The sequence below is a fragment of the Mastigoproctus giganteus genome, chromosome 1 (genome assembly GCF_048544385.1).
Source record: "Mastigoproctus giganteus isolate SK-2022 chromosome 1, ASM4854438v1, whole genome shotgun sequence".
Lineage (NCBI taxonomy): Eukaryota > Metazoa > Arthropoda > Arachnida > Uropygi > Thelyphonidae > Mastigoproctus > Mastigoproctus giganteus.
Window position 1 is genome coordinate 261063615 of NC_143575.1, and position 12986 is coordinate 261076600.

Consider the following 12986-nt stretch of genomic DNA (forward strand, 5'->3'; position numbering starts at 1 on the left):
ATGATGTTTATCTTAACCTCAAAAGTCATCAGACATAATACTGCTTGATGGAAGAGATAGGGAAGGGTTGGCCGGAACTTAGCTCTAGAGACTAAACATGGGTTCTACCACTTCAAGTCTCCAATAAGCAAAGTGGTGGTATTTCACCGGTTGATGAGAGTCATCTACCACCTAGTACTGCCTGGTAACATAGAGGGGCGGCGTTCCTCCATGTGGTGTGGGCGCCACCTCGACTCCTGCTTACGTTGGTTTACACCTGGGTGGTCACCCACAATGTATTTGTGCATGGAGGTTATACCCAGGATTACTAACAGTCCCACCATCGTGAAGGTGCAAGCAGAGGATTTGGCTGTCACAGAGCCACAGATTAATTCTACGTGTATTATTGAACCGTATCCTGAAACAAATTAGTACAAGTCAGCCAAGACTCAATGAGGGCAGTTAAATATAAGTAAGCGAAGGTTCAACATTGGAACTTAATTTAAGTAATCTCATGAATGATTATTAAAACAAATCCATTGGATTACGAGAAAAGGGAATTTTAGTGACTCTGATCTATACTACTTAACTTGGTATATTCACTTTATACAATATCTTAACTACATCACTATTAGCTACAGAGACATCCAAAAAAATGTTGTCTCCTTTGAATTACTTCTTGTTCTACCCTCTTAAGATTAAACTGTTTCATGTCCATAGACTTCTTTCCTGTTCTTTAATACCTTAAATGTTTCCTTGGAATTGTTTCATGTTTTTATATAATCGGATCCTTAACTACACCACCTTTGGATCTGGAGTCATCATGTTAATTATTTCTATCGATTTAAACCAGTTCTTTTTCCTTGGATGAATTTTCATGTCAATTTGGATAGATTATAATTATTTATTTATTTATATCTCAATATATTTGATGATTTTTGTTTACTATACTCTGATACTTTTTCTATTCAGCTTATTATTTAATAACTTTTTCTATGCTTTTTATCTTTCTGCTGTCTAATTCTATAGTTCTTCCCGTTCATAAAATTATTAGTGTACACAAGAGTGATAAGAACGTTCCTCACCATTATACCATTTGCCTCTTCTAAATTTATTCTTAAAATGCATTGATTTCCTATCTATACAAAATAAATCCTACACTAAATTGTACATATTTATATTTAACATTTTGATATTAACCATTTTTATCCTAACACGATACTTATTTTTATATTAATAATTGCACCGCGTTCGGACTATCTTGTCCATACCGTATTAGAAAATGCTAATTTCATTTTCTTCGCTTTTCTTCTACTACTATGGACAAGTACAGAAACGCAGTTCTTGATACATGGTCTGGTGTAGTCCCCTGATGAAATACCTGATCTTGTAACAATATTTATTTTAGCTGATATTGGATTTGTTGCCTTGGACAGATCTCTCCACACTAACCCTGAGGATGTCTTTAATCCTTATCAGACACTGGAACATTGCCTCTTTCCGAGGACCAAGAACCATTAATAGGAGATTACAGACAAAAACCTATTCTCATCTAACAATAAAAATAGACCATGCGGTTCCATTCTGGTGGAACATAACGAGGGGTATGATGTGTGGCAATTACAGGTTCGATTTTATATTTAATATTTACGTTCTTGAATGTGCTTCACTTTTGTAATAGATGAGTAATTCGGTCAGTCATTGAAACCTTAATGAATTTAACACAAACAGAAATGTTTCCTTTCTTTTTATTTTTTATTATTTTACAACTATTTTAAAGAAATGAGTACCATATTGTACCATATTTAAAGGCATTTGTTCTTAAAATAATTCCCATCTCTATACTTTCTCTGCAACAACGAAATATAACATTTTGGAATCTATAAAATCCGTAAACTGCCAAGACGACGTCTTGAATCCAGCATTGGAGAGTGCCTCCTCTATGTGATCCTTGTCCATGTCCAGACACGGCATCTCACTGTCACAGAATTTCCAAGAAGAAGACCGTAAGACCCCCATCAATAAGAATCCTCCTCCTTGACGAAGCAGATCAGCAACATTCTGTACGGCTTTGCCAAAGACTTCCCAGTTGGGGCAAGCTGTCTCCAAACACAGTGCAGAAATGATGAGGTCATACTTGTCTACGTATTCCGATGGTAGGATCTGATCTGCCACAACGTCGCAATACACAACGGCTTTTAATCTTTTCCTCAGGCGAGTTTCAATGTCCTTTTCTCCTTTTTCCAAATCACTGGAAAATATAAAAAATTCATAAAAATTGTACATTTTAAAGTCTTCAATATACACTACCTTAACACTAATATCCGGACACCTGAATATCTACAAATAATCTATGTTTACAAGAAAACTAATAACTTGTCCTGTATCTTTAGCTTTCATAACAGCTTACAGTTTTCGGGAAAAACTGTCCAGTTTTTTGGAAAACGCACATGCTCTGTAGGACTGAGGTGAAGCTCTGGACTGGCGAGTCCATCTTTTGGACTATGTCCTCAGTCTAGTCTTCAACGACGCAAGCACTATGACATGGAGCCTTGTCCTGTTGCTAATATGGAACTTCCTCGTCGAAGGTAACATTCTATTGTCCATAACGTCTAGATAGACCTTGGTACTCATGGTTTATTCATTAGTAATTTATTATTCATTTTTATATTCATTTATTTTTTTAGTCATTATTCATTTCATGATTACAGGTCAAATCATGAAATACACCCCAAACAATCATGTTGGTCTGGGACCGACTGATGATGTTACCAACAGCAAACTCAAAATGGGAAGCATTCAAGGAACTAATCTTGGAGGCTACCAGGTTTTACATACCAACTAAGAAATATTGTTCAAGGTTTAGGCCTAAATGGTTGTCAGATGAACTAATGAGACATGTGACAGAGAAGAAAAATGCATGGGATACATACAAATTAATGGGTGACATGGAAGCCTATGATAGATATAAGTTGGTCTGTAACCAAGTCACAAAGGAGCTTAGGCAGGCAAAGGCAGACTACGAAAAATCCTTGGCAAAGGATGCAAAGAAAAACAGAAAAGTGTTCTTTACCTATTTAAACTCAAGAAGGAAAGGGATGAATCAGATTGGTCCACTGGATATTGATGGTTCAACAGTTGAGGATCCTGCTCAGGTGCCTAACAATCTAAACGAGTATTTTGCATCTACATTCACGCATGAGGAGTTATTCAGGAAGGAGAATGATGTAGGTAAAGTAAACATTGGCAGTGAGCTGGATGATTTTGTAATAACTGAGAGGAAAGTGGAGGAGAGATTGTTGAGGATAAACATAAAAAAGGCACCTGGGGTGGATGGGATCTATCCAGTTATATTAAAGGAGGCAGCAAAGGAAGTATGCAAACCCCTAGCCATAATTATGAGAGCTTCTTTGGACTCAGGGGAGGTGCCCACAGACTGGAGATGTGCAAATGTGACCCCAATTCACAAAGGAAGATCAAAGGCTGACACAAGTAATTATAGACCTGTTAGTTTAACTTCTGTTCCAGGTAAATTAATGGAGGCACTGGTTAAAGAAGCAATGCAGGATCATCTAGACAAGAATTCAGTTATAGCTCAGACGCAGCATGGTTTTGTTAAGGGCAGGTCTTGCCTGACCAATTTGATTGGTTACTATGATGTAGTCACAAAAGAACTGGATGCAGGGAATAACTTTGATATTATATATTTGGATCTTAGAAAGGCTTTTGATACTGTTGCACATGGAAGACTGCTGCACAAATTGGAGCAGTGTGGCATTGGAGGCAAATTGCTGCTATGGATAAGGGGATGGTTGAGTGGCAGAAGACAGAGAGTGGTAATCAATGGACACTGCTCAACGTGGACTAATGTTATTAGTGGAGTTCCTCAGGGTTCAGTGTTGGGTCCGTTGTTGTTTTCGGTGTTTATGATTGATATTGATGATGGGATATCAAGTTTAATGTCCAAGTTTGCAGATGATACAAAGGTTGGCAGGGTTGTTAAGGACACCACTGATGCTATGCTGCTGCAACAGGATCTGGAAAGGTTGAACAGATGGGCTGAGAGGTGGCAAATGAAGTTTAACATTGACAAATGTAAAGTACTACATATGGGAAACAGTAACCCCAGAGCAACGTATCAACTCTGCGGTACTACACTGACAGTGGTGGAGAATGAAAAGGACCTGGGGTAATTGTGCAAGCAGATATGAAGTTCTCTGAGCAGTGCAGACGAGCTGCAAGAGTAGCTCATGGTGTCTTGTCAATGATATACAGGAATTTTTCTAGCAGGGATAAGGAGGTGATTATTCCCTTGTATAAGGCAATGGTTAGGCCACATCTTGAGTACTGTATAGAGGTCTGGAGGCCTCATTTCAAGAAGGATGTAGAGCTGCTGGAACGGGTACAGAGAAGTGCAACAAGATTAGTGAATGGAACAAAGGGTTGCTCTTACGAAGAAAGACTTAAGTTTTGTAAATTACAGAGTCTGGAGACTAGGCACCGGCAAGGTGATCTGATAGAGGTGTATAAGGCTTTGAATGGTTTGGGCATGCTCAATGCCAATGGGATTCTTCATCTTGCTCAGAATAATCAGCTCAGAGGGCATAAATTCAAATTGAGGAAGGACGGATGTCGGATAGATGTGCGGAAATTTGCATTTGGCCAGCAGGTGGTTGGTTGGTGGAACCGACTTCCATCACTTGTTGTTGAAGTTGATAGCCTAAACAAATTTAAGGCTCAACTGAACAGGTATTTCGAGCGAACGGAGGGGTGAAATGGGAGTGGTGTGTTTTTTTTTTTTTTTTTTTTTTTGGCTGATGCTGAATAAGCTTGCTTTCTTGCATCATATGAATGCTAATGCTAATGCTGTCTCAGAAAACTTCATTGTCCGGGCGATACAGTTTGCAGTTAGCTTTCTGTTAACTCTATTATTAAAAGGAAGTCTACTCAAAAGGAATGCAGAATTGGATTTTGGGGAGAGCAATGTGTACAGAAACAACAGACAGGATAGCAAGGGAGGAGGAATGTTAGATACGTTATGCTGTTAGTTAAGAAACACATATAATCTAAGGAAGTGCGTTCAGTCGACATAGGTGGACAGTGCAATGCACACTCTGTTTGGAGCGAGAGACTGTAACAGGGAAAATGAATCTAGGGCTGCATTATAGACCTAATGACTCTGATTAGTATGATGAGCGACTGTGCAGGGAAATAGAGTGGGCCAGTAAATCAGAATGTCTTATAATGGGAGATTTAACTTTAGATAATGCGTGGAGCTTGTGGGTTGGTCACTTGCACACTAGCAAGACTTTTGTGGATTTATTGGATGATTTATTTCTACAGCAGGGTGTTCGGGAGGCAACTAGAGGGAGTAATACTCTTGATCTGATTATCTCTAGAGTTTCTTCATGCATTAAGAATCTGCAGATATAGGAACCACTAGGTGGCAGTGATCACAGTGCGCTGAAGTGTGATTTAATCAAAGAGGTATCTACCATCAGGGGTAAAGGGAAGGATTTTTGCTTTCGTAAAGGTGACTATGGTCGTCTCAGACAGTTGTGAAGTGGGACCAACTGATGATGTTACCAACAGCAAATTCTAAATGGGAAGGTTTCAGGGATTTAATTTTGGAGGCTTCTAGGCTTTTCATTCCATTTAAGAAATACTGTTTAAGGTCCATGCCTAATAGATGTCGGATGAATTAATGAGGCTCGTAGCTGAGAAGAAGAATGAATGGGATGCATATAAAGTATCAGACGACACAGAAGGCTGTGGCAGATATAAACTAGTCTCTAATCAAGTCACAAATGAGGTTAGGCAGGCTACGGCAGATTACGAGAAATCCTTGGCAAAGGATACAAATAAAAACAGCAAAGAGTTCTTTACTTATGTAAACTCTAGAAGGAAAGGGATGAATCAGATTCGACCACTTAACATAGATGGGTTGACTATTGATGTTCCTGCTCAGAAAACTGACAATCTTAATAAATAGTTTGCATCTACATTCACACATGAGGAGTTACGCTTGAAATTGCCAGAAGTTTGCCAAACTGTAATAGAGTACTTAATGATTTTGTAATGACTGAGGAGAAAGTGAAGGAGAAATTGTTGAAGTTAAACATAAGAAAGGCACCTGTGGTGGATGGGATCTATTCAGTTATATTAAAGGATGTGGCAAAGGAAGTAAACAAACCCTGAGCCATAATTATGAGAGAATCCTTGGAGTCAGGTGAAGTTTCCACGGACTGCAGAAGTGCAAATGTATCCCCAATTCCCAAAGGGGTATCAAAGGGTTACACCAGTAATTACAGACCAGTTAGTTTAACTTCTGTTCCAGGAAAATTAATGGAGGTACTGGTTAAAGAAGCACTGCAGGATCATCTAGACAAGACTGCAATGTTGTCTAGATGATCTTGCATTTTAATAATTCAGACAGCGCATCGGTTTGTTAAGGGTAAGTCTTGTCTGATCAATTTGATTGGATACAACGATGTGGTCACAAAAGTACTGAATGACAAAACTAATTTCGATATCATATACTTGGATTTCAGGAAAGCATTTGATTCTGTTGCACATAGAAGGGTGCCGCACAAATTAAAGAGGTATGGCATTAAGGGTACGTTTCTACAATGGATAAAAGGGGGGTTGAAACGGAGAAGACAGAGAGTGGTAATCAATGTACACTACTCTTCGTGGACTAACGTTATTCGTGGTATCACTGAGGGATCAGAGTTGAACCCATTGTTGTTTTTTATATTTATTAATGATATTGATGAAGGTATATCAGGCTCAATGTCAATGTTTGCAGTGATACAAAGGTTGGCCGAATTGTTAATAACAGTATGCTGCTGCAACAGGATCTAGAAAAGTTAGGCAGATGGGCTTAGGAGTGCCAACTGAATTTTCACATTGACAAATGCAAAGTAGTGCACATGGGTAGCAATAACCACTGAGAAATGTACTAGCTGAGTGGTGTGGAGAAAGAAAGAGACCAGGGAGTGTAACTGTGCAGTCAGATATGAAGTTTTCTGACAGTGTATACAGGCTGCCAGAATAGTTCATGGCATTCTGTCAATGATATACAGGAATCTTGCGAGCAGGGATAAGGAGCTAATTATTCCCTTATATAAGGCAATGATCAGGCTACAACTTGAGTACTGCGTACAAGTCTGAAAGCACCTTTACATGCTTTACTAAGGATGTAAAGTTGCTAGAATGAGTACAAAGAAGGGCAACGAGATTGGTGAGTGGAACAAAAGGTTGGTGTTACCAAGAAGGGCGTAAGTTCTGCAAATTGCATCGCCTGGAGAGTAGGCACCTGCGAGGTGATCTGATTTAGGTGTATAAGTCCTTGATTGGATTGGGCAAGCTGAATTCTGATGGGAATCTTCCTCTTGATCAGACTAGGAAAGACAAGTTGTAGAATAGATGTGCGGAAATTTGCCTTTATGCAGTGCGTGGTTAATTGTTGGAACAAACTTCAATCTGTCGCTGCGGAAGTTGATAGCAATAAAATTCAAGGAAGAACTGGGAAAACGTTGGGAGCGATTGGAAAGGTGAAATGAGAACGTTTTTTTTTTTTTTTTTTTGGCTGATGCTGTATAAGCTTGCTTTCTTGCATCATATGCCTCTACTAATACTGATGCTATCTCTGTAGATTGCACAATCTTAAGTTTCGCAATCGGCATATGAACATATTTATAGTTGTCTGACACATGATGTGCAGGTAGGAAGTGACAAACTATCAACGGAGGGTATTCGGATATTAATGGTAAGACAGTGCAGCCCTACGTACAGGAAGGAATAAAACATACAGGTAGTTTTAAATGGAGATGGTGATAATATTACTAAATGACTCTGGAGTGATTTCAAAAAATTAAAAAAATGAATGCTCACCTGTATCCTTCTAGTTCGGCCACAAATTTGAAAAATGGGGAATAGCCCAACACCCCTGGCTCTTGTCGCATCCATTTCTCTACATATCTGCGGTTAGAGTCTGATAAGTCGCTGGTGATCAGATGAGTGAATTGAGCGCTTGCTGATACCAAAGAATAAACCGTGGGTCCACCCCCGATTTCGAGACATTTTGATCCGTTGAAACGTCCTATAATCACAAAACATCAGTGAACCCAGCCACAAATAAGCTTTTACAATGCAGGCGGAATATGTAGTAAATATTTCCTAGAAATCAATTAAAATATTGAAAATAGTCGCCATTTTTAACAGCAATTCACAGCCATTCAAAAAAGTATCCGGGCATATGAAGGGTTAGGGTGTAGTGATATTTTTCAGTCCATAGAACCATTTTACACTCTTGTATTGACCAATTTTGGAATTTAGTGAGCCTTGCAAGGCGAGAACGCTCATTGCAGCTGATTACCTTCACTGACGCACCACCGCTTTCCCCATAAAAGGAGAAGATAACAGAATTTAACCCATCGTTCATTCCGTAAACTCCTGATTGTATTTTTCAGAGATGTCCGAAGAGATCCCTTTACTGTCCATTCAACTACCCTGTGTTCAACTTGGAGGGAATAATTGTGGTCTAACTGCGCGTTGCTGGGCTGGAGTAGCAGATCATGCTTCCCTTACAAGATACCATCACCGATTGACAACTTTTGATGGTCAAGACTGTCAGCAATTGCATGAATCGAGAAGCCAATATAAGACATCGGACAACACTCCTTGGAAAGCAGTCAGCTTTGCTCTACGTGATACGTCTTGTTTATAAAGAAACGTCCAATGGACAATAAAAGTGGTAGTGTTCGAATACTTTTTAGAAGGAACTGTCTATTGTTAAACGAAAGCATTGCAGGCAACGTTAAAATAACAATCCTTCTAGAGCTAATAAAGATGAAAAGGGAAATTCAGTAGTACAATCTTAATGATGGAAAGGGAAATTGATTGGTACAATCGTAAACCTGATACTTACCACTCTTGATTACTTCATGAATGTTCGTGAGGTAAAACTTCGCTATGTTGTCGAATAAGTCTGTCCTAAATTGAACATATGCTGCAGAGTTAAATGCATCTCCTTTGAAGTACTTTGCCCAATCATCTTGTTTTTCGTAAACATTTGACATTTTCAGCAGAGGATCTGTGAAATCGAAAATAAATTAATATTTTTTTTCATTATCGTTTTATTACAAGAGAAATAAAAGGCAATAAGGTATTATTTGTACATGTGTTCCCAGTTGGGCAACCGACTGAGCTCAGAAGCATATGTTCGTTCAATGTTTTCCCGCACGTGTTGAAATGCTTTTCTGGAGTCCATTCTCCTTCAGCTGCTGAGGATTCGATGAACGAAAGGAACGTTTTTTATGCAGACATACCTCAGGTGGTTTGCACCATCATTCAGCAATTATCTGAACAAAAGAGGGATCTATACCGCCCTTTGTAGTCGAAGTAGACATTGCCTACTTCAGTCTCATCCGTTGGGTGTTTGATCGCCATCATCTGGAGAGCATTTCTGCTGATCCAGTTTGTGACTGTATCCGATTGCAAAGGAATATTGCTCATTTTTAGTGGTATACCTATTTATTTTCTCAGCTCTCAGCTGTTTATCAGTGTGCCTTAGTAGTAGTAGTAGTAGTGGCACTTGATGCAAGAAAGCAAGTGTAGGAGCTTATGCAGCATCAGCCAAAAAAAAAAAAAATCACACCATACCCTCCAATTGCCTGTCCAGTTCCTCCTTAAATTTATTTAACCTATCAACTTCCACAACGACAGATGGAAGTTTGTTCCAGCAATTAACCACCCGCTGGCTAAAGGCAAATTTCCGCACATCTATTCTACATCTATCCTTTCTTAATTTGAACTTATTTCCCCGTAGGTTCGTATTCTGAACAAGTGGGAGGATCCCATCAGAATTCAGCGTGCTCAACCCATTCAAGGCCTTATAGACCTCAATCAGATCACCGCGCAGGTGCCTAGTCTCCAGCCACTGCAATTTGCAGAACTTAAGCCTCTCTTCGTAAGAGGATCCCTTCATTCCCCTCACCAATCGTGTTGCTCTTCTCTGTACACGCTCAAGCAAATCTACATCCTTCCTAAAATGAGGCCTCCAGACCTGTACGCAGTACTCAAGGCGTGGCCTGACCATTGCCTTATACAGAGGGACAATCACCTCCTTTTCCCTGCTAGCAAAATTCCTATATATCATTGACAAAACCCCATGACCTGCCCTAGCAGCCTGTCTCATTGCTCAGAAAACTTCATATCTGACTGCACAATTACTCCCAGGTCTTTTTCATTTTCTACCACCTTAAGTGTAGTACCACACAGTTGGTACGTTTCTCTGGGGTTACTTCTACCCATATGCAGTACTTTGCATTTGTCAAGGTTAAACTTCAGTTGCCACTTCTTAGCCCATCTGCCCAAATTATCTAGATCCTGTTGCAGTAGCACACTGCCATTACTGTCATTAACAACCCTGCCAACCTTCGTGTCATCTGCAAACTTCGACATTAAGCCTGATATACCTTCATCAATATCATTGATAAATATACAAAACAACAGTGGACCCAACACCGAACCCTGTGGGACTCCACTTATAACATTAGTCCACGAAGAGCAGCACCCATTGATTACCACCCTCTGTCTTCTCCCACTTAACCATCCTTTTATCCATTGTAGCAACTTACCCTTAATACCATTCTGCTCCAATTTGTACAGTAGTCTTCAATGCGCAACAGTGTCAAAAGCTTTCCTGAAATCCAAGTATATGATATCAAAATTATTTTTTGCATCCAGTTCCTTTGTGATCACATCATAATAACCAATCAAATTTGTCAGACAAGACTTTCCCTTAACAAACCCATGCTGTGTCTGAATTATTGCTGCAGTCTTGTCTAGATGATCCTGCAATGCATCTTTAACCAGTGACTCCATTATTTTACCCGGAACAGAAGTTAAACTAACTGGTCTGTAATTGTTCGTGTCACCCTTCGAACCTCCTTTGTGAATTGGGGATACATTTGCACATCTCCAGTCCGTGGGAACCTCCCCTGAATCCAAGGATGCTCTCATAATTATGGCTAAGGGTTTACTTAGTTGCTTTGCCGCCTCCTTTAATATAACTGGATAGATCCCATCCGCCCCAGGTGCCTTTCTTATGTTTAACTTCAACAATTTCTCCTCCACTTTGCTCTCAGTTATTACAAAATCATTAAGCACACTGCTACAATTTGATAACCTTCTTCCATTTTCAAACTGTAATGATTCCTCACGTGTGAATGTAGATGCAAAATACTCATTCAGTTTGTTTGCTATCTGAGCAGGATCATCAACAGTCGAACCATCGATGTCAAGTGGACCAATCATATTCAGCCCCTTCCTTTTAGAGTTTATATAAGTAAAGAAATCCTTGCTGTTTTTCTTAGCATCTTTTGCCAAAGATTTCTCGTAATCCGCCTTTGCCTGCCGAACCTCCTTTGCGCATAGACCTTTGCATATAAGCACCGCCCATCTGACAGCAGGTGGAAAATCCCCGTGTTCGAATCCTCCCAATGAGGCCAGAAATTTTATTGACCTTTTTCACAATGTAGCTGAGTGACCCAGTCTCAGGAGAGGTATGAATCGTTTACCACTTATGTAATCTTGAGTATTTTGTAAAGAAAGCAAACAAATCGACCAAATTGGCCTGTCACTGATGCGGTTAAATCTATAGAACAACAACTGTGATCTAGATTGGGAGGCTACGTTGTTGTTGTTGTAGGGTTTTATCACAGTCAGGGTCTAAGACCATATTTCTCTAAATGACTTGAATTCTGAGGTCGGTTTTCTGTTTTTTTGACGAAAAACCTGAGTTTTCGCGAGAAAAAACCGTTATACCTTCGTCTGAGAGCTAACATAAGTCAGTGAACTCGGATAGCTTGGTGGCGATGAACAGTGAGTTATTGAATTCTGTGCTCCGCTAAAATATTCAAATATCAAAGTAAAACTGAAAGGATAATACACGACATGACACGCCTGGGTAGTTTTGTATGTTTTTGTATTGCGTTAACACCACTGAAACTTCCCACGACACGAGGACCATTGTAATCTGCTAACATGTTTTTTTTTTTTTTTTGTATTTTTCCAGACGGAGACGCTTTACACACAAGATGCTTGGGAGTACTGGTTGCGTTAATAATGGTTTTTCTCTGCGCCTTATGCGAGCTGCTGATGTTACTGTCAAAAGAAGAAGTGGGGTTGACAACCAGCATTGAAGGTTTTGTTATGGGGAAAACAAAACAATAAACACCACATTGTAATTTTTGTGTGTGTATATTTATATATATATATATATTTTTTTTTTGCCAATAAAATATCTATTTGTAAAAATATTGTGTCTGAAAATAAGTCTTTAATTTTTCCATTAATCAATAACCTTAAAATATTTTGGGAAGTTACTTTTAGAAACGTAAAAGGCATTAAATTATTTCAAATATGCAGTAAAAATTCAAATTGCAGATTGGACCAATAGATGGTGCCATCGTTTCATGAAGATGGTAAATAAATAAATATACACAGCAAAGCATTTACATTTCAGGTTTTTCAAAGACAGTGTGTGTTTAAACATTGGGAGACAAATTCAACTTGCAGAAAGGATAGGTATATGGGGCCATCATACATATCTATGGATAAATATATATTTAACCATCAAAAACACATAAAATTAAATAATATCCTTATTTTCAGATTCTCCGTTTTCAGCTTCCAGATAGGACCAACAGATGCAGCCATCATACTACCTTGCATAGTTATGGGTAAAAATATATATATTTAAGCATCAAACCACATAAAATAAAATAAAATCATTAATTTCAGATTCTCAGTTTTCAACTTGCAGATAGGATTGATAGATGGTGCCACCCTATCGGGCCAAAATATACATTTAATCCTCAAAAACACATGAAATTAAAAGATTGCTCGTTCAGACCCCTCAACCAATCGGTGTACTCGTTTAGATCCTCAGCAATCAGCAGCGCTCTTTCATATCACCGACACTTGCATGAAAACCAACG

The 12986-nt window shown here is 39.0% G+C and overlaps 1 protein-coding gene across 1 annotated transcript; it reads right to left on the reverse strand.

Annotated features, from left to right (window-relative positions):
- Positions 1–1818: 1818 nt before the first annotated feature.
- On the reverse strand, positions 1819–7946 carry LOC150091855 (nicotinamide N-methyltransferase-like). The gene is made up of 2 exons (XM_090370037.1): positions 7876–7946; positions 1819–2230 (listed from the first exon to the last, which is right to left on the reverse strand). Exons 1-2 carry the CDS (start codon positions 7944–7946, stop codon positions 1819–1821), a joined length of 483 nt encoding a protein of 160 aa, XP_090226163.1.
- Positions 7947–12986: the final 5040 nt, after the last annotated feature.

Bases quoted from the DNA above. Each gene is read 5' to 3' on its own strand.
- LOC150091855 (XM_090370037.1), bottom strand. From the start codon at position 7,946: ATGCGACAAGAGCCAGGGGTGTTGGGCTATTCCCCATTTTTCAAATTT. The intron at 2,231-7,875 runs GTGAGCATTCAT...TATATTTTCCAG, and splicing joins GCCGAACTAGAAGGATACAG to TGATTTGGAAAAAGGAGAAA.